We start from the raw sequence: 22,784 nt of genomic DNA, 5'->3' as shown, positions 1-22,784 counted from the left end.
AGCCATTGTATCAAGGCTGTGTCATCCTTGCATATCCTGTAGAATATGGTTACACGTATCAGTGTGCTCTTGGTTGTGATTTGGTTCCTATTTGATGTTACAACAGCCACCTTTGCACATCATATTATGCTGTTTATTTAGGGTCTTGTCACTCTGACTATTGATAACAATATATCAATATGGCCAGCATACCCTGGTCATTGCATTCTGGCCCCACAGATGGGTACATTGTATGGCTCGTATTTATCACACTAATACCTCCCTTTGTTGGTGTTATAGCTCTCCACTTCCTATGTCTTTCTCGCCAGAGTGGTATGCGGCCGCCTTTAATCCCTGGTTTCTAGAGACGCTATTTTCCTCTCCCAGCGTCGGCATCGCTGCCCTCTCGTTGGCTGTCCTCATGCAGGTGTCATACCCACGTGCGCCTGCTGGGGATTGGCCGGCGGGGCGCCGCGCCTCCGGATGATGGGAGGGGACTAGGACTACTTTAGGACGGCGTTCACTTGGCTCGTGTTCGACCAGCTGACTATTGTCGTGCACGAGCCGGGTGAATATAAATGGCACGTAATATGTGCTAACCGGTCTACATATGTGTGTCTGAACTTAATAATAATCACTGTGACCCTTGATGACGCACCCTAATGAATGTGGGGAGCAAAAACGCGTTGGGACGCAGATATAGGGACACAGACTCAATGGCAGTTATCACCAGGTTTATAATATAATACAAAGGGACCTTGAATCGGCACGCAGGCTGTGATTAATACATATAATTGCAATATCTGCCTGCGTCTCCCTACTGGTTTTCCTGCTTATGCCTTAAACAGTTCTTCTTGGCTATCTAAGCCCATTTTTAGTTTTGATACCTATAATAAATATCAAGTTTTAATCGTTCATTAAGGCAGTGATTTATACATTCCGGTGATGGCCGTGTATTATCCGGCCCCATAGACTTCTATGGGAGGCGGGCGGCCAGGTAAACGGACGAAAATAGGACACGTCCCATTTTTTGACGGCCAGGTTTCCCTGGCCGTCAAAAAATCGGTCATGTGAATAGCCCCATTAGGGGTCTATTGTTCCTACAGCAGCCGGGTGGCGGTCGTTTTATGAATGGCTGTCACCCGGCCGGGAAACCCTGTCGTGTAAATAAGGGCTTAGAGAGTAGCTGTTATGGTCCTGAGAGTAAAACGAATAGTCCCTTTCTGCACTATGTTGGGCACGCCATATATCATATAAATCTGGTTTCCAAATAAATTTTCCTAATGGAATTAATGATTGACGAGAGGGGTTCATAGTATCGAGGGTGATATCAATTATTGAATTAAAATCTCCACATATTACTATTCTGCCCTTTTCAAGGGAAAACAGCCCCTGATTTTCAGACGTTTTTTGAGGAACTCACGTTTTTCGCTGCGTTTTTCGTGGCGTTTTTTACGTCCGTTTTTGGAGCTGTTTTCATTGGAGTCTATCAGAAAACGGCTCCAAAAACGTCCAAAGAAGTGTCCTGCACTTCTTTGACGAGGCAGTCATTTTACGCGTCGTCGTTTGACAGCTGTCAAACGACGATGCGTAAATTACAGGTCGTTGGCACAGTACGTCGGCAAACCCATTCAAATGAATGGGCAGATGTTTGCCGACGTATTGTAGCCTTATTTTCAAACGTAAAACGAGGCATAATACGCCTCGTTTACGTCTGAAAATAGGTCGTGTGAACCCAGCCTAATAATTATTTGTAAAAAGCTTTTACAGAGTTGGTGTCTGTTAGGAGCGTATATATTGACTGACGTGTATATCACATTATTAATCTTGAATATCAAAATGACACAGCGACCGTTAGGATCGATATGTACCTGAACTAATAGGAATTCTGTTGCTTTTCAAACAGCCACCAGAACACCTCTAGTTTTAGGGTATGTGCACACACACTAATTACGTCCGTAATTGACGGACGTATTTCGGCCGCAAGTACCGGACCGAACACAGTGCAGGGAGCCGGGCTCCTAGCATCATACTTATGTACGACGCTAGGAGTCCCTGCCTCGCTGCAGGACAACTGTCCCGTACTGTAATCATGTTTTCAGTACGGGACAGTTGTCCTGCAGCGAGGCAGGGACTCCTAGCATCGTACATAAGTATGATGCTAGGAGCCCGGCTCCCTGCACTGTGTTCGGTCCGGTACTTGCGGCCGAAATACATCTGTCAATTACGGACGTAATTAGTGTGTGTGCACATACCCTTAGAGCTAAAGTGATATTGATATATATATAGGGAAAGAGTTTATGAGTAATTCTAGACGCATCTTTTTGTAAAATATGCGTTTCTTGAGCACAGATGATATCACATGCCAAAGATTTTGCTTCTATCCACATATGTGCGCGTTTGTGTGGGCCATTAAGGCCCTTAATGTTTAAGGAGGATATTTTAATAACCAATTTACAGCGAAAAGATGTGCTGGTGGCTGCAGAACATCAGAATAAACAATAGACCTGGAGATAAAACTAATTGTACTGGGATATTTACATCTATAAAAAGACCAATTTTCTTAAGATCTGCTAGCTAAAAGAAAAAAAATCAGTAAGTGTAACATCAAACATTCAAGACAAAACTCCATGTGTCTCTTGAAGGACAACATACAGGAACAGTTAATCTGTTAAGAAAATAGGGGAAAAAAGAAAACAATCATCTTGATGTTGACCAAGAAGATAGCCTCTGCACCAAAACAAGTAGGTATGTGTCACGAAGGGTCTGTGGACCCACTGGGCCGTACCACCTTGGCAGTAAGGCAGTTGGCCAACAGGGAGCAGGTGAAAGTCTATCGTTCGTATAGGTACCTGTGGCAGCTCAGATAGCAGCAGGGCAGGCTCGGCTGGGACTAGGCAGCAGGTAAACGTTAGGCGAGGTGAAGCAGGTCAGACGTGGATACAGCACGACATGACTTTGGCGCAGCACAGTGCTCGACCAGGGTGGTATGGAATGCAAGGAACTGGAACAGGAACAGGGACAGGAACAGGAAACACACTAGGATGCCAGGGGCGTAGCTAGGGGGGGGCAGGCGGGGCACTTGCCCCGGGCGCAGTTCAGAGGGGGGCGCCAGCGCCCCCTCCTCCTGCACTATAATTGTACCTGTGTCGCAAGGACACAGGTACAATTATAAGCAATGAATGACCGGGCACGTTCCGTGCCCGGCCATTCAGCGCCTCTCCGCGAATGAAGCGACTGGTACCTTTTGTACCAGTGACGCTTCCATCGATGAAAGGCGCTGACTGACTGGCAGGGAAAGTCATCCTGCCCAGCCAATCAGCGCCTTTCATAGACGCCGCGTTCAACCCCCAGGAGACCCCAGAAGAGTCCCCCCCAGAAGAGAGCAGGTCTCCATGGCTGCCGGACGGCGTGGGAGCGGGAATAAGGTGAGTTTGAATTTTTTTTTTTTTTTTTAATTGTAATAGAAGTGTGGCTGTATCTGCGGGGGGGACTTTGTCTACGGGGGTGTCTATCTACAGGGGGACTATATCTACAGGGCTGGGCTATATACAGGGGGACTATAGCTACAGGGCTAGGCTATATACAGGGGGACTATATCTGCTGGGCTATATACAGGGGGGCTATATACAGGGGGACTATATCTACAGGGGGGCTATATACAAGGGGACTATAGCTACAGGGGGGCTATATACAGGGGGACTATATCTACAGGGGGGCTATATACAGGGGGACTATATCTACAGGGCTGGGCTATATACAGGGGGACAATATCTGCTGGGCTATATACAGGGGGACTATATCTACAGGGGGACTATATCTACAGGGGGGCTATATACAGGGGGACTATATCTACAGGGGGGCTATATACTGGAGTGGGCTGTCTATAGATAACCATATACAGGGGTGGGCTATATAGTATATAGCCCCCTGTAGATATAGCCCACCCCTGTATATGGTGCTCCATAGATAGCCCACCCCAGTATATGGCCCCCTCTGTAGATATAGTCGCCCTGTATATAGCCCAGCCCTGTAGATATAGCCCCCTGTAGATATAGCCCCCTGTAGATATATTCCCCCTGTATATAGCCCACCCCTGTATATAGCCCCCCTATGTATAGCCCACCCCTGTAGATATAGCCCCCCTGTGTATAGCCCCCCTGTGTATAGCCTACCCCTGTATATAGCCCCCTTGTACATATAGTCCACCCCTGTATATAGTGCTCCACAGATAGCCCACCCTTGTATATAGTATATACAGGGGTGGGCTATCTGTGGAGCACTATATACAGGGGTGGACTATCTAGTGGAGCACTATATACAGGGGTGGACTATATGTACAAGGGGGTCTATATACAGGGGTGGGCTATCTGTGAAACACTATATACAGGGGTGGACTATATGTGGAGCACTATATACAGGGGTGGGCTATATCTACAGGGGGGCTACATACATGGTTGGGCTATCTGTAGAGCTCTATATACAGGGGTGGGCTATATCTACAGGGGGCTATATACAGGGGTGGGCTATCTGTAGAGCACTATAGGGGGAGTTATTTGTGGGACACTATATACAGTGGTGGTCTATATGGGGGCACTATCTACAGGGGCTCTATGGCAGGCACTATCTACAGGGGGCTCTATGGCAGGCACTATCTACAGGGGGCACAGTGTGTGTGAGGGACACGGTGTATGGTGCTATTATAATTAGAGGTGCAGTGTATGGCGCTATTATATTTAGGGGTGTACTGTGTGGTATAATGATAACTTTATATTTATTTATAGGGGCAGAAATGTTGGAAAAGTGAGAAGCTGAAGACATCTAAGCGGCAAACTGCAGAAATGGACCAGGAGAAGTCATCATAGAGGTCTGGACCAAATGGAGAAAAAGAACTAGAATCTGAGACGTCACCGGTGAGTCACTTAATGTAAATGTTAATTCTGCCTCTAATCAGCACTGTAGTCACTGTATGATCTGCAGCGAGATGATGGGTGATATGATTATGATAGGATTTATTTTTTCTGAAACGGCATCTCCCAGCATATCCTTATCATTGTTCGGGCTATGCTGGGAGCTGTAGTTTTACGCCGTACAAACCTATACAGCAGGGGTTGCACTAAATTGAGCTGTATTTGTGCTGGTGTTGTATATATGTAGTGAGCTTGGTTTTTGTGTTGTGTATAGAACCATATTGCTTGTGAAATGTACAAATAATTTTATGCTCGCGTTACATAAAAAGAAATGACACGTCGATTGGTAGAGAAAACAAACACGGCGAGGGGGAAGGAGATGTCGGGAAAGAGGTTGGGGGGGGGGCGCCAAACTGAATCTTTGCCCGGGTGCTGGAGAACCTAGCTACGCCTCTGAGGAGGCCATCACAAAGACAAACTAGGAAACATCAACAACGCTCAGGCATAGAAGCAGGGGGCTGGACCCCTCTTATAGTCCAGGGTACTCACGAGTCAAAGTTCATCAAAAGGTCCGGCTGAGGCGAGTGGACGCGACCGCTGGCATCTCCTGAGGAGGAGGCCTGGGCCAGCGCTTGCCGACTCGTGGCTGCAGCTGTCAGGAGGGGATTGGAGCTGACAGCCTGCAGCCACGGACATTACAGTATGTAGAACCTCGGATTAATTAAATAAATCCCATTGTTCAAGACTTTTGTTGTTTTCCTTGGCCTACGACATGCCAGTCGTCTCGCAGTCTAGGAGGATTGATATTAGAGGGTAATTCAGGAGTAGGCATCGTTATCTCCCACTGTCCCAGTAGGGTCGTACCTTCTGCCAGAATTTGGATAACGTGAAGAGAGTTATTACGATGAATGAGCAAACGGACTGGAAAATCCCAGCGGTAGAGAATGTTATGATCACGTAGGGCCAATGTGACAGGGGCTAGTTGTAACGTAGCTGCAGATAAATCCGAAAAAATGGACAGCGGTTTGTACTGCGCAGGAATATCATCTTTATTCTTGACAGATACCATCAATAGCTCATTGATGTGATAAAAATGGACACGAGCTAAAACGTCACGTGGAACCTCATCTGACAAATGCTTAGGTCTTGGGAGTCTATGGACTCTATCAATGATGAGGTCCCTTGGGGTGCATTGGGGTAGCATAGTTTTTTTTTTTTTCAAATATATTTTTATTCAAAGTCAGAACAATTACACGTACAATTGTGTGTCACACATACAATAAAAAGTACATCATATAACAATGTGTTCTAACTCCAAAGTAATTTTTTTCATTTTACTTGTCATCAGCAAGTCACAAGGCAACGAATAAGGCAAAACAAAGTTGAACATCCCCCTCCCTCCCCCCAACTTTCCTCCATCTCGGTGAGCAATTTCTTAACTAGCCAGTAGCATGCCTAGCGTGCCCTGGATAGTCTGTGAACTATACCATGATGTATGTCGAAATGTGCGCATGAACACCCCTATCTCTGCTGTGGAATAATGTTTTTCAGTAAATGTACGCCAAGTTTTAAAAAACTGTTCTGTAGACCTTTCTTTATGTCTTTCTAGGTCTGTTTTATCATATCCCAATAAAGTTTTAAGAGTAACCATTGACGCAAGATGCACTTCTTGATAGCCAATAATGCCATATGGATCCCTTTCCGGGCTACTAGAGGTGGTCCCCCCCCCCCCCCCCCGCTAGATTGTAATATCGAATAAGTGGTAACTGTATGCCACCATCAACCTTGGGCAGTGCCAATTTTTTATATGCAATCCTAGGTCTTTTTTTCTGCCACAAGAGTAGCATAGTTTTGATAAATCCCTGTACATAATTATTCAAATCCGGTATTGCCACATTCTACGGGATCCCTCGGATTTTAACATTATTCCAACGGGACCGGTCTTCTAGGTCTGCCAGTTTGGCTCTAACTTGAGAGACTTCATCTGCTAAATTATAGTGAGCATCCATTAATTCATTATTAGAGAGGACAAATTCTCTGATTTTGCATTCCACATACTGTACTCTTTGCTCAGCTTCTTGCATCGCCACTGACATGGGACGGAGCAATTTTGCAAAGCCAGAGTACAAAGAAGTGTCAAGGGCTTGCAGCATGGCTTTCATAGCATGCTCAGTAACAGGGTTAATGGAGGAAGGTAAGTCTCCCAAAATATCACCATATTCAAAGGTTATAGGGTCACATAATATACCATCTTCTACCTTATCTGGCGCAGAGTCTGTTGAAAACGATCGCTGTTTCTGTTGTGTCTGATGACTCCTGGAGATTCTGGAGCTTTGAGACGTCGGTGAGGAAGGAGCAGAGCCATGCTTAGCGTCAGTGGCATAGCTATAGGGGTCGCAGCGTTCGCAATTGCGACCGGGCCCCGAAGCCCACCGCACCACATCAATAAAAAGTTACTATAGTAACTCAGGCCGCGGGCCCATGTTACTATAGTAATTGACAGTACTTACCTTCCTGGTTCTGGAGCGCAGCGGAGATCCTGACGTCACAGCGCTGTGCGCCGCGCACAACATTGTGATCCCGGATAGAGTCAGGACAGAACTTCCTCGTACCAGAGCGGCTTCCCCTTCATTCCGGTCACTTGCTCACACTGTGAATCCGTGTGGTCGATTCACAGTGTGAGCGAGTAAGGGAAATGAAGGGGAACCAGCTCTCGTACGAGTTTTGCGGCCCCTTCAAAACAGCTGATTGGTGTGCTCCCAGGAGTCAGACCCCGACACATCAGCTATTGGTGGCATATCCTGAGGATAGGCCATCAATGTTTAGGGACTGGACAACCCCTTTAAGCCTACGATGTAGCAGGCTTAGAGGGCCCATAAAACAGGATCACAGATTGTGTGATGTTGTCTACTGGGACCTGTATCTAAGCCAATCACATGGTAGGCTTAGATACATGGCCCATGTGTGTTCCTGTCTGATGGGCCCTGTATTTAAACCTACCACACGGTAGGTTTAGATACAGGGCCCCAGCACACAGTAATCTTATGCTGTATAAGATTACTGTCTGCTGGACCCTGTATCTAAGCCTACCTTGTGGTAGGCTTAGATTCAGGGTCCCACAGACAGTATCACACATGGGCCCTGTATATAAGCCTAACACATGTGTTACTAATCGTTTTTTGTGTGTTTTCTTACAGGTTCGGTCGTTGGACTACGTCGGATTCAAGGACTACTTCGATGACTGCTTTTTTTATTATCAATAAAATGGTTAATGAGGGTTGTGTGTTTTTTTTAATTTCAATATAATATGTTTTCTATGTCTTTGTGTTTATTTTTTAACTATATTACTACCGCTCTAGTAATGGCCGCCGTCTGATTGACAGCGTCCATTGATAAGCCGGGGCTTAGTGTTAGCCGGTGAAGAGGCTAACACTAACCCCCTTTATTACCCCAGTACCCACCGCCACCAGGGGTGCTGGGAAGAGACGGGTACCACCCAGTACTTGACCATCTGTAGTGATGGTCGGGCAATGGGGCGGCCGCAGGCTGGTATTATCAGGCTGGGAAAGGCCAGAAACAGTGGCCCTTCCCATCCTGGTAATGCTGCCTGCTGCTGCTTTATTGTATCTGGCTGGTTATGAAAAATGGGGGGGACCCCACGTCATTTAAAAAAAATAAAATAGAAAATAATTGGTAAGAACGATGTGGGGTGTTCCCCCCATTTTCATAAACAGCCAGATACAACACAGCAGCAGGCAGCATAATCAGCGTGGGAAGAGCCACAGTTTTTTGCCTTCCCAAGCCTGATGATACCAGCCTGTGGCCGCCCCGGTGACCGACCATCACTACAGATGGTCGGGTACTGGTTCGTACCCGGCTCTTCCCAGTACCCCTGGTGGGGGTGGGTATCGGGGTAATAATGGGGGTTAGTGTTAGCCTCTGCACCTGCTAACATTAAGCCCCGCCTTAGTAATGGGGTTGTCAATCAGCCAGTGGCCATTACTAAGGCGGTAATAATAAAGTTTAAAAAAATACAAGCACATAGAAAAAATATTTTATTGAAATAAAAAACACAACCCCCATTAACCATTTTATTGAGAATAAAAAAAATGCTGTCATTGAAGTCCTCGAATCCGAAGTAGTCCAACAACCGAACTTGTAAAAAAACACAAACACACAAAAATAATTAGTAACACATAAAGAAGCAAAACAATTATTATACTTACCTTTCCTAGGTCCAGCGCTGGAGCCGCAATGTCAGCGAGCTGGGCCCTATATCTAATCCAATCATGTGTGATACTGTCTGCTGAGCCCTGTATCTAATCGTATCATGTGTGATACTGTCTGCTGAGCTGTGTATCTAATCCAATCATGTGCGATAGTCTACTGCTGAGCCACTGTATCTAATCCTATCATGTGTGATACTGTCTGCGGAGCTATATATCTAATCCTATCATGTGTGATACTGTCTGCTGAGCCACTGTATCTAATCCAATCATGTGTGATACTGTCTGCTGGGCCTTATATTTAATCCTATCATGTGTGATACTTTCTGCTGAGCTGTGTATCTAATCCCATCATGTGTGATACTGTCTGCTGGGCCCTATCTCTAAGCCTATCATGTGTAATACTGACTGCTGAGCTACTGTATCTAATCCTAAAATGTGTGATACTGTCTGCTGAGCTGTGTATCTAATCCCATCATGTGTGAATCTGTCTGCTGGGCCTTATATCTAATCCTATCATGTGTGATACTGTCTGCTGAGCCACTGTATCTAATCCTATCATGTGTGATACTGTCTGCTGGGCCACTGTATTTAATCCTATCCATAGTTGATAGGGTCGTAGTGCTATAGATATGCTGTCTCCTATACACACACACATTATTTTGGGGCGGACACATATGTATTGGGGCTATTTCCCCTGACATTTTAAGTCCTTAGTGACGCCCGTGGCGGCTAGTGCTGCATTGTTGGGTCACATAGGAGACCCAGCGATGCAGCTGAAAGCTGCGAACCGTCGGCCATGATAAGTTTGCAGGGGGGACCCAATAAGAACTTTTGCATCGGGCCCATGAGACTTTAGGTACGCCTCTGCTTAGCTTGTAGTGGATGAGATTTCTGGGATGGATGGCGTCCGCTACTATCCATTGTCGAGTCGTTCTGTGTATGACCCTCAGATGAATCATCATGCGTGGTCCTTGGTTGGAGCGCTAATAAGGTGCGGAGCTGCTCCTTCTCTGTGCCTTTGCTTCAAGTGCATGTGATGACAAGGATAGCTGAGGAGGATCGGAGGTAAGTGATCCAGTTAGTGATCCAGTATGCGACCGTGCATCGCCATCTCCGCCATCTTGCCCTTCATCAACACGGCGGGAAGGATACAAATCTGTGAGCTGGGCAAATCTCGTTACCGGTTTGCAGTGTCTGGGTATCTCTGTGAATGTCTCTCTCCTGTCTGTCCGAATGAACAGTGTGAATATGGTTGTATAGATACCAGGATATCACCCAGAAATTTCAATAGGTCCCAGGAGCCATACCAACCAGTGTTTTGCATATCAGGCCAAAACAATGAATGTCCACCGCAAGAGCCCCGCAATGTCCACCGCAATGTCCACCGCAAGGGCTCTTGTGGTGGACATTCATTGTTTTGGCCTGATATGCAAAACACTGGTTGGTATGGCTCCTGGGACCTATTGAAATTTCTGGGTGATATCCTGGTATCTATACAACCATATTCACACTGTTCATTCGGTGTTGGCTATTCAGCCCTATTTGCATATCATCTCTGATAAGGGTCTTTATTTTTCTGTTTCAGTATATTCTTCTGGCGATTGAGCTCCAGGGGCCTGTTATTTGTTACACTATATAAGATTATGGCCTGACTGTTACAATGACCCTGTATGGTATATTTTCTATTATATATATATATGCCATTCTTTTGAGTAGCCCTGTGTTGTCCACTTAGCGTATTTTAATTGTTTGTGGTTTTTAGGTCTTGATGGCCATCATGTTCTTGTATTTATTGTAATAAAGGATATATATTTTTTGCAAAATTTCTTGAGTTATTTGGTGTTTATTTTTTCCCTTACGGGGTGTTACTAATTTGTCCTCACATACAGTTATAGGTATTTAAGGTAAAAAAGAATGTCTAGAGTTCAGAATGGGTACCTGAGGCAATGTAGACAGTAGCGGGAGCACGACTTGACTTTCACAGCAGGTGACATCGTGGATGCAGCGGGAAGACATGACTTGACTTTCACAGCAGGTGGAACCGCGGATGCAGCGGGAAGACGTGACTTGACTTTCACTTGTAGATACGATAGCACGGGATACAGGGTACAGGCAGCAGGAACGTGTAACACTGGTAACTGGACAAGACAAACTTAGGTATACAAAAATGCTCAGGCAAGGAACCAGTGGGCAGAGCCCCTTATTATAGTCCAGCAGCCATTTGGGCTGATAACTGATGGGTGACAGCTGGACGCGTATTGGCCCTTTAAGGTCGTGCGGGCGCACGCGCCCTGCGGGAATCAGTCCGAGGACCAGGAAGACAGTGCTGGCATCTCCCTGGGGGGAGCTAACGCCGTGAAGAGAGATGTCCATGGCCAGGATCGTCAAGGGGTATGTCTACTCCAGAACTAGGAGTCCTGGAGTAGCGGTTCAGGACCACGGGTTTCAGTAGGAGGCAGTCGAAGCTTGTACGACACAAGATTGATCTGTAGTAGAATCTCGAAGGGTCCAAGGAACCTGGGATCAAACTTGCAGGATGGCACCCTCAGCCGGATATTCCTGGAAGACAGCCAGACCTTTGTACCTGGAATAAACTGGGGAGGTTCTCGTGTTCTAGTGTCTGCCTTTCTCTTCATGCGGTCCACCGCCAGAAGAATAGAAGATCGTGTCTGCTGCCATATCTGCAGAAAGTTCCTGAAGGTAGAGTCGGCTGCAGGCACCTGAGACATAGTAGAGCCGGGCAGGGGTATTCGAGGATGTTGGCCGTAGACTATGAAAAACGGACTGGAGGTGGTGGACTCACTGGTATGGTTATTATAAGAGAACTCTGCCCACGAGAGCAGCTAAAACCAGTCATCATGTCGTCTTGAGACAAAGTGCCGCAGATAGTTCTCCATAATTTGGTTAATCCTCTCAACTTTTCCATTGGACTAAGGGTGGTAAGCTGAGAAGTCCAACTTTACACCGAGTAGACCGCAGAATGCTCTCCAGAACTTTGAGGTGAACTGGACCCCTCGATCCGAGACAATATGCAGGGGTAATCCGTGCAGACGGAAGATGTGTTGCATGAAGAGATCAGCCAGTCGAGTAGCAGAAGGCAGGCCAGTGAGAGGAACAAAATGAGCCATTTTAGAAAAACGATTCACCACCACCCAGATCACACTGCATCCTGCAGAGAGAGGCAGATCTGTGACGAAGTCTATAGCAATATGCCGCCAGGGGGCATCTGGCACGGGCAGTGGTTGGAGCAGACCGGCTGGTCTGGAGTGGGCAACTTTGTTTGCTGCACACACTGTACAGGGGAGACAAAGTCCAAGACGTCTTTGGGCAGCATGGGCCACCAGAAGTGACGGGCAATATGGTCTCGGGTCTTACGGGCACCCGCGTGACCTGCCAGCTTAGAACTGTGACTGCCAGCCATACAAAAGTTCTTCCCGGAGGAATGTCTCTAACCTGCAGAGGGTTAACAGAGTAGATGCAGGAAGGATCGATAATATTCTGTGGGGACTCCACAGTGTCCTCTGTATCAAATGACCTAGACAAGGCATCGGCCCTCACATTCTTGTCGGCAGGTCGGTAGTGGAGTTTGATCCGGAACCGTTCAAAAAACAATGACCACCTGGCTTGACGAGGATTCAGCCGTTGAGTCGTCTCTAGGTAGATCAAGTTCTTGTGGTCCGTGAAGACCAGGATAGGATGAGCTGCGCCCTCCAGTAGGTTAAACAAAAGAAGTCTCACAGGACACAGCAATATAAGGGTGGGATATAAAATCTCAACCACCCACAATATTTCGGAACTAGAGAAAAAAAGAGTCCAAAGTATCCAAATATTAAGAAAATACTAAATCTTTATTAATCAATACAGAGGAATCTAAAATACAATATTAACTAGATCAACAATGAAATACATTTAATAAGAATTGAATACAGATGATGCATGACATAAGTAAAGGTCCAATACAGATAATGTATGATATAAAAAGATCACTTTTAGAAACATACTCATGTAGGCATATGTCAGGACAGAAAGAAAAAGAGGAAGTAAGAATAAGATGTAAGTAGTCACAGTTCGCATCTAATGAGCATAAAGAGTATCCTAGTTTTAAATAAAGCCGGACAAAGTCATGTTCAAGTGCTTACCCATATTCAGTGGTGCAGTGGTATGACCTAGTAGATAAAGTGGTGCCCCAACGCGCGTTTCGCGTATCGCTTCTTCAGGGGGTATTGTTTCCATGTCTGGGCCCCATTTAAATCCTAGACCCTGGTAGTCTTGTGGTGTGTCGCTGGCCAATCCCCACCGGGAGTTGCGGCGCATGCGCGCGATTTTCCAGGAACAAAAACGGTCAAGCAAGCAACCAGTGGGCAGAGCCCCTAATTATAGTCCAGCAGCCATTTGGGCTGATAATTGATGGGTGACAGCTGGACGCGTACTGGCCCTTTAAGGCCGTGCACGCGAGCGGGCGCCCTGCGGGCATCAGTCCGAGGACCCGGAAGAGAGTGCCGGCATCTCCCTGGAGGGAGCTGATACTGTGAAGAGAGATGTCCATGGCCGGGATCGTCAAGGGGTAAGTCTCAACGACGACCCCCCGGCCATAGACATTACAATATATTGTCCGTATAGCCTTCTCTTTGGTCCGCTTTGTAGGTTTTTTTGAACTGTATCTTAGTCTGGGCTTCTATTGATGGGATGCAGATCTGTTGTGTGGCATAAACGACTTCACAAGACTGCACCTGACAACCTCTAGAAGAATCAAACATGGCAGGTCAGTTTTTTCATAGATATCTATTTTCAGTCAGCGAGTTTCACGCTCATTCATATCACGAAGAGACGCCGATGTTGGGTAAAAAATTGTCTAAATGTTCCTTTTCAGCTGACCAAAATCTCTAGTGTATGGCCAGCTTAAGCATCACTAGTAGGTTAGTATGACTCAAAGTAAGCCACTAAGGCTACATTCAGACGAACGTAGCAAACTGTCGTTTTTCACATCGATGTGTACCCAAGCTGCATCCCACATAGAATAGAGCATATAGAGGGATGCATAAAGCGCAAGAAAAATAGGACATCCTATTTATTCACGGACCCTTCACACGCTCCATTGAAACAACGGTCGTGTGAACGGCCTCATTGAAGTACGGGTCCGTGTGATGGCCGTTGTTTTAACGGCCGTCACATGGACTACATATATGCTCGTCTGAATGAGCCCTTAGGAGGTAGTGTTAACAGCACTGAGTGTTAAGGCTGGTTTAGGGAGGTCGAGCCAGGTAGGGTGGCATTATGGTGTAAACCACCTGCGTCAAGCTGAGGCAGTAATGTGAAAATATTTCTATGCTCAATGGGACAGAGGTAACACTGTGTAATGCCCTGTTGTGAAGCGTTACTTGGAAGATGTGGGTGTCAGTACAAGGAAGCCATGTTATGGGGTTAGGCCTGGAGGGATCTTATGAGTCAGTGTTATGTTAGTAGGTAGTTGAGATCCCTAATGTGGGACCTGGATGCAGAATCGGTGGAGCAAATACAGCGTAAGTGCGCTAAAGGTTGTGATGGCATGTCTCCCAATATTTATTGTGTTGGGCCTATGTACGGACTGCATTTTTTTCTCGGGCACTAATGACCGTCAGTAGGGAACAGCAAGCAAGACGTCTTGTGTCCTGATGGTCAGAAAGACGATAGGGGCCTTGGAGTCCTTGCTGACACGATGTAATGCTGCAGGGTGTCTTGAGCTGAACAGGGAGCCAAGTTCTGATGTTGGCTCAACCTTACACCATTTCAATTTGATGGGATATACAACACATACACAAGAGTAAAAGGTGTTGTCCCCTCAGGACAACCCTTGTCTATATGACCTATTAGAAAATATGGACATCATAGTGGGGAAGGAGGTCGTTACTAGCGCTTCCACTCTGGTGGACATGGTGCTCGTAATGAGACAACTCCTTTAAAAATAAAAAGAATTCAGATTCTTTTTTTTAATCCAATTGCTTTCCCTGGAGCACTATATCTGTGGTAAAACATTTGCTACACACTGAATATTAAAATGGCTTCGCTTCTTATGCTGAGCAAGAGCTGATCTATGGTTATAACATTTCCCACATACTGAACATGAAAATGGCTTCTCCCCTGTGTGGATTAACTGATGATTAAGAAGATCGGACTTTTGGCTAAAACATTTCCCACATTCTGAACATGAATATGGTTTCTCTCCTGTGTGAGATCTTTGATGTTTAAGAAGATCTGAGTTCTGAGTAAAACATTTCCCACATTCTGAACATGAAAATGGCTTCTCCCCTGTATGAATTCTCTGATGCTGAACAAGGACTGATTTCTGTATAAAACATTTCCCACATTCTGAACATGAATATGGTTTCTCTCCTGTATGCCTTCTGTGATGCACAGTGAGATCTGATTTCCGGCGATAACATTTTTCACATTCCGAACACGAAAATGGCCTCTCATCTCTGTGAATTCTTTTGTGCATAGAAAGAATAGATTTCCTTTTAAAATGTTTCCCACATTCAGAACATGGAAATATTTTGCCCCCTTTATCGCCTGTACTTTGTTTAACAATCTGTGATTGACCATATGAAGGTTCCTTGTGATTAGTGGGATCAGTAGATAGATCTCCGCTGTGAAGGACAAACAGCCTATTTGTGGTAAAAGGTGTTGTGGAAGGTTTCCCACAATAATCTTCAGTGATATTGTTGGATTTTTCTTCATAATCTGGAGATAAAAGAAGATGTCCCACCACATTTTTGGTGCATTTATCTGTTGGAAATAGAAACAGGATATAATTAATCTTTTGCAAAACACAATAAATTAGATATTTTAAAAAATTCCTACATGGTGCTTCCCATACAATGACTAAAACCATTTTCAACCCATAAAATAACTTCTCTATTTTTATCATTACACAGTCAATATTCAAAAAATGTGTTTTTCATTTTCACTGCCCAATTTTAATAAAATCTATAAAACACCTGTGGGGTCAAAATGCTCACTACACAACTATATAAATGCCCTAAGGCATATCTCCATAGGTCCCTTATAGGCGGCCGCCCGGGACTTGAGGCTCCTGGGGTGCCCATGTCAACTCAAAGACCACATTGCAGTTTTGTCACGTTTTTGCCACGAATCGTGGCAAAAACAGTGACAAAACTGGAGGCCCCTGGAATAAATTGTATCTGCGTCCAAAGAACGTGGATACAATTGACATCACTAGCAAGGGAACCGTCGGTTCCATTCCCCACCATTTGGCTTTTTTTTAAGTAGGCGGTGCGACGACGTCATCGAGATGACATCATTGCGCTGCTTGCGTTGTTTTCCTGGGTGCGGCCTGGTCAGAAAAGACCTGGCCTTCATCGTAAGAGAAGAGGATAGTGCTGGAACGGGCACAGGTATGTGTGGTACTAACTGAGGGGGTGGCGCTATATCCATGGGTGCTGTGTGTGGCGCTATCTGCAGAGGGCACTGTGTGTTGCGCTATCTACAGGGGGCACAGTGTATGTGGTGCTTTACTTTAGGGTTTGACAATTATATTCAGGGGCACAGTGTTTGGTACTATTTTACTTAGGGACGAATTATATGGTGCTATTATATTTAGGGGCACAGTGTGTGGAACCATGAGAATTTGATCTTCGTTTATGTGTGGAAATGTTGGAAAAGTGAGGAGCCTAAGACATCTGAGTGGAAAATTCTGCAGAAATGTGTCATGGCCAGGAGAACTCGTCATGCGGTCTGGAACAGATAGAGAAGAAAGGGAAAAAAACAAAAAACTACTAGAATCTGAGAAGTCACCTGTGAGTCGCTGCATTTATAGACAATTTGTCATCTCTCCTGACTCGTTTATTATAGGAAATCCTTGTATTTCACAAAAAGTCATCATTGTGCAGTCCAGGACTGGCAGACAAATGGGTGTTACCATTCCCCTATCACAAGGATGTGTCCCTGCACAGTGCAATGGTTGGAGACTGTCAGCATGTAGGGCCAGAATCCTTTGACAAGGGGAATCGTAACACCCATTTGTTAATGCTTGCACAAAAAGGTAGCGTTAGAAATAGTTATGGCGCAGCAGCAGAGAAGGGGGGCTCAAGTTTGGGTAACAGCCCAGGGTCTATGATCTATTTAATCTGCCACTGGATGTAGTTTCCAAAATGAAGTCTCATTTAAGGGGTCTTTACTGTACTGGTGCCTCTGGGTCTTGGCGACAAAAAACCAATCAAGCAAAATCTGCATCAATTTAACTTTATTCTGCTGTTCAATACAATTACGGTGATTTTTTTTAAAATATTTTACTACTTTTACAAAGAAAAATATATGTTAAAAAGAAAAATATATATTGTTTTGTTTCACCATATTCAGGGAGCCATAACTTTATATTTTCATCGATTGAGAGGTGTGAGGGTTATTTTTTGCAGGGCGAGCTGTTGTGTTTACTGGTACTGTTTTTTTGGTACATATAACATTTTGATCACCTTGTCTTCCATTTTGTGACAGGCGAGGTAAAAAATGTTTTTTTTAAAAAAACTTGTAGAGTCAAAAGGCTCACTACACCCCTTGATAAATGTTTTGATGGGTGTAGTTTTCAAAATGGGGTTACTTCTCAGGGGTTTCTTTTACTATTTGACCTCAGAGCCTCTACATTTGTTAGGGTATGTGCACACGATAGCAGGCTTTTACGTCTGAAATGACAGACTGTTTTCAGGAGAAAACAGCTGCCTCGTTTCAGACGTAATTGCTCCTCCTCGCATTTTGCGAGGCTTCTCTGACAGCCGTAAATTTTGAGCTGTGCTTCATTGAGTTCAATGAAAAACGGCTCAAATTACGTCTGAAAGAAGTGTCCTGCACTTCTTTTGACGAGGCTGTATTTTTACGCGTAGTCGTTTGACAGCTGTCAAACGACGACGCGGAAATGACAGGTTGTCTGTACAGTACATCGGCAAACCCATTCAAATGAATGGGCAGATGTTTGCAGACGTATTGTAGCCCAATTTTCAGACGTAAAACGAGGCATAATACGCCTCGTTTACGTCTGAAAATAGGTCGTGTGAACCCAGCCTTAACCAGTGCTGTGTAAATCACCAAATTAGGCCTTAAAGAGAACCTTTCACCTCCCCATACATGTGCAGCTGAGTGCAGCATGTAATGGGGAGGGCTGAACAAACCCTGGGGCACTTCAAATTTTTTTCTACCCCCCTCTGTTATTTAGATCTGTTATATTTGGCGCCCGATATTTAAATAACCCCCTCAACAGTCAACGGGGTGTGTACTGGCAAGGGGGCGTGTTACTATGGCTGTGACACTATCCAATCAGATATGGACAGTGTTACAGCAAGAGCGAGGAGAGAGTGTGTGCGCGCACACACACACACACACACACACACACATACACGCTCTCACTCTTCAGCTTTCAAGATTAGTCTTCTGCCAAACTGGCAAGGGGGCGTGTCACTGCTACGGACAGTGTAAGGGTATGTGCACACGACCTCAAATTACGCTTGAAAAGACAGCTCCAATACGTCGGCAAACATCTGCCCATTGCTTGCAATGGGTCTTACGATGTTCTGTGCAGACGAGCTGTCATTTTACGCGTCGCTGTCATAAGACGGCGCGTAAAATTACGGCTGTGTCAAAGAAGAGCAGGACACTTCTTGGGACGTAATTGGAGTCGTTTTTCATTGACTCCAATGAAAAACAGCTCCAATTACGTCAGTAAAAGACGCCGCGAAAAACGTGTGCACTTGTAAAAACGTCTGAAATTCAGGAGCTGTATTCTCCTGGAAACAGCTCCGTAATTTCAGACGCATTTGGCGTTGTCGTGTGACCATACCCTTAGAGCTGTGGTGAGGAGCGCGCGCATGCGCAATCTTATCTCTTCAGCTTTTGCGAGAGATCAGTCTTGTATTGTCTGCCGAACTGGCAAGGGGGCGCGTCTCTGCTACGGACAACATAAGCGCTCCCCAGCTCTTACACAGTCAGTAGCAGTGACACGCCCCCTTGTCAGTTCGGGTGAAAAGACACTCTCTCCTCGCTCTTGCTGTGGCACTGTCCATATCTGATTGGACAGTGTCACAGTCCCTTGCCAGTCCATGCCCCATTTACTGTTCAGGGGGTTATTTAAATATCAAGCACCAAATATAACGGCACCGATATCTAAATAATGGAGGGAGGTAGAAAAAAAAATTAAAGTTCCCAGGGTTTGTGCAGCCCTCTCCATTACATACTGCACTCAGCTGGACATGTATGGGGAGATGAAAGGTTCTCTTTAAATCATACCTCCCAACTTTCGAATTTGGAAAAGAGGGACATGTTAAGCCACGCCCCCTAACCATGCCCAATATCCCGCATAAGCACTTCAAATCACGGCCAGATTCTTTTTCAAATAAGAAGAGCACATTGTCACTGCGGATCTCTAGACTGTCTGGATATCACAGACATTATGGATCCGGTTATGTCGTCTTTGTGTTACTATTCCTATCTTGGATATAACATTTGTTCATCGCAGCAGCAGAAGTGGCAGGACAAACCAAAAGACTGAGAACAATGAAAGTCAAGCGGGAGACCCTGTGGTGGATGACTTTTCAATTGATAGGTAGCAGAGTTACATGATGGGGAATTGTATTTCCAGTTGTGTAACTCTGCTACCAGTCGTGGGAAAAATCATCCCCAAAATGTTTCCCCATGATGGAATACCACAAAGAAACACCTGGGAATCAGATATGATGGGGAAACAATTTTCCCTGTGGTGGATGACTTTTTAGCTGACAGGTAGCAGAGTTACAGGAAGGGGAATTAGTTTTCATTGACAGTTCTATTGCAGCGCCGGGAAGAAGTCGCTGGAGGTGAGGAGAATTTTTTTTATTCTTCATATTCCTAACGTAATTTTTTTTGGTTTTGCAGGTTCCACAGGACTGTTTGGATTACGTTGCAGATTCGGTGGACTACCATTTCAAATAAAATGGTCAAAGAGGGTTGTGTGGGGGAGTTCTTATTTCAATAGAAAATATTTTCTTATGTCTCTGTATTTTTAATACTTTAATAGCGCCTTGGTAATGGCAGTTGTCTGATTGACCGCGTCCATTACAAAGGTTGGGCTTAGTGTGAGCCAGTAAAAAGGCTGCAACTAACCCCCCATTATTACCCCGGTACCCACCGCCAACAGGGGTGCTGGGAAGAGCCGGGTAAGGTCCAGTACCTGACCATCTGTAGTGATAGGCGGGCACTGAGGCAGCCACAGTCTGGTATTATTAGGCAGGGAGAGGCCGGAAACAGGGGCCCTTCCCACCCTGGTAATGCGAGCCTGCTGCTGCTATGTTGTATTTGGGTGGTTATGAAAATGGAGGGGACCCCACGTAGTTCTCTTTGTTTTTTTAAACGAAGTTTTTCATAGTACAACATAGCAGCAGCCTAGCATTACAAGGGTGGGATAGGCCATGGTTTTTGGCCCTTCCCAGCCTCATAATACCAGCCTGCTGCCACCCCAGTGCCCGCCCATTAATACAGATGGTCAGATACTGGATCGTACCCGGAACTTCCCAGCACCCCTGGTGGCGTTGGTACCAAGGTAATAATGGGGGGTTAGTTGCAGCCTTTTTATTGGCTAAAACTAAGCTCCACCTTAGTAATGGACATTGTCAATCAGACAACTGCCATTACCAAGGCGCTTATAAAGTATTAAAAAAAAACAGACATAAGAAAATATTTTTTTATTGAAATCAGAACTCCCCCACACAACCCTCTTTCACAATTTTATTTAAAAAAAAATGTAGATTATCTCAGTACTCCAACGAATCTACGACGTAGTCCAAACAGTACAGCGGAACCTGCAAAACAAAAAATCAGTATATCAGTATCACAATAAAGTTAGTATTTACAAGGGGGGCTGTGTGTAGATAGAGCCAGACACAGCCCCCCTGTAGATAGCGCCACACACAGCCCGCTTTGTAAATAGCGCCACACACAGCCCCCTGTAAATGGCGCCACACACAGCCCCCTGTAAATAGCGCCACACAACCCCCTCCCCCCCTTGTACGTAGCGCCACACAACCCCCCTTCCCCCCTTGTACATAGCGCCACACAACCCCCCTCCCCCCCTTGTACATAGTGCCACACAACCCCCCTCCCCCCCTTGTACATAGTGACACACAACCCCCATCTCCCTTGTACTTTGTGCCACACTGACGCCAGAGCGGAGAGGTAGCCTACTGCTACCACTCTCCGCTCTTCCTGACATCACTCACCGTTAGAAGGCAGGCGGTCTTGCGGCGGCGTTCTGAATGGAGTCGGTGCTGGCCCGGTAGTGGACTAGACTAGTTACCTGACCTTTCACCTGGCGGGTGAGGTCAGATGACAGGTCAGGGGACTGGACTGGTCCACTCCCGGGCCGGCATCGACCCCAGTCAGAACGCCGCCGCTAGACCTCCTGCCTCCTTCTGATGCCGATAGATACTGCAGTCGTCCGGCATGCAGGGCGCATGTCAGCAGCGATCAGCTGTTTTGATACAGCTGCTCTGTGGTACCCCCTCTTCCCTACCTCCGAGTTGCGCCCAGGGCACCGCGGCGCCCAGCGGGACATTTTTCAGACCGCCCGGGATGGCGGGACAGCGGTGAGAAACCCGGACTGTCCTTCCGGATCCGGGGCGGTTGAGAGCTATGCTTAAAGAGGCTCTGTCACCAGATTTTGTAACCCCTATCTGCTATTGCAGCAGATAGGCGCTGCAATGTAGATTACAGTAACGTTTTTATTTTTAAAAAACGAGCATTTTTGGCCAAGTTATGACCATTTTTGTAGTTATGCAAATGAGGCTTGCAAAAGTCCAAGTGGGTGTGTTTAAACGTAAAAGTCCAAGTGGGCGTGTATTATGTGCGTACATCGGGGCGTTTTTAATACTTTTACTAGCTGGGCGCTCTGACGAGAAGTATCATCCACTTCTCTTCAGAACGCCCAGCTTCTGCCAGATCACGCTGTGACGTCACTCACAGGTCCTGCATCGTGTCAGACGAGCGAGGACACATCGGCACCAGAGGCTTCAGTTGATTCTGCAGCAGCATCGGCGTTAGCAGGTAAGTCGATGTAGCTACTTACCTGCAAACGCTGATGCTGCTGCAGAATCAACTGTAGCCTCTGGTGCCGATGTGTCCTCGCTCGTCTGACACGATGCAGGACCTGTGAGTGACGTCACAGCGTGATCAGGCAGAAGCTGGGCGTTCTGAAGAGAAGTGGATGATACTTCTCATCAGAACGCCCAGCTAGTAAAAGTATTAAAAACGCCCCGTTGTACGCACATAATACACGCCCACTTGGACTTTTACTTTTAAACACACCCACTTGGACTTTTGCAAGCCTCATTTGCATAACTACAAAAATGGTCATAACTTGGCCAAAAATGCTCGTTTTTTAAAAATAAAAACGTTACTGTAATCTACATTGCAGCGCCGATCTGCTACAATAACAGATAGGGGTTGCAAAATCTGGTGACAGAGCCTCTTTAAATGCGCATGGTGCTCTTTCACTCCTGTGCCCTGTCGGATGTTGAGGCAAAAGAGGGCCACATATTTCTAAAATCAGGAAACAGCATAATAATTAGAGCAATGTTTTTTCACAGTGGCACAACATTATGGACACAGAAATGTCATATCTATGGAAAAATTGCAACAATCACTGCTCACTCAT

General features: G+C 45.8%; 1 protein-coding gene across 1 annotated transcript in view; it reads right to left on the bottom strand.

Moving 5' to 3' along the window:
- Positions 1–13,075: 13,075 nt before the first annotated feature.
- LOC142663002 (uncharacterized) overlaps positions 13,076–22,784 on the bottom strand; it is a 38,606-nt gene continuing 28,897 nt past the window's right edge. Inside the window, exon 9 of the mRNA XM_075841296.1 lies at positions 13,076–15,911. Within this exon, the coding sequence (XP_075697411.1) occupies positions 15,111–15,911 (801 nt within the window). The 3' untranslated portion in view covers positions 13,076–15,110. The remainder of the gene's footprint in view (positions 15,912–22,784) is intronic.

Source organism: Rhinoderma darwinii, chromosome 11 (genome assembly GCF_050947455.1).
Source record: "Rhinoderma darwinii isolate aRhiDar2 chromosome 11, aRhiDar2.hap1, whole genome shotgun sequence".
NCBI classification, from domain to species: domain Eukaryota; kingdom Metazoa; phylum Chordata; class Amphibia; order Anura; family Rhinodermatidae; genus Rhinoderma; species Rhinoderma darwinii.
Note: the sequence above shows the minus strand (reverse complement) of the source record. Positions and strands in the feature narration are given on the sequence as shown.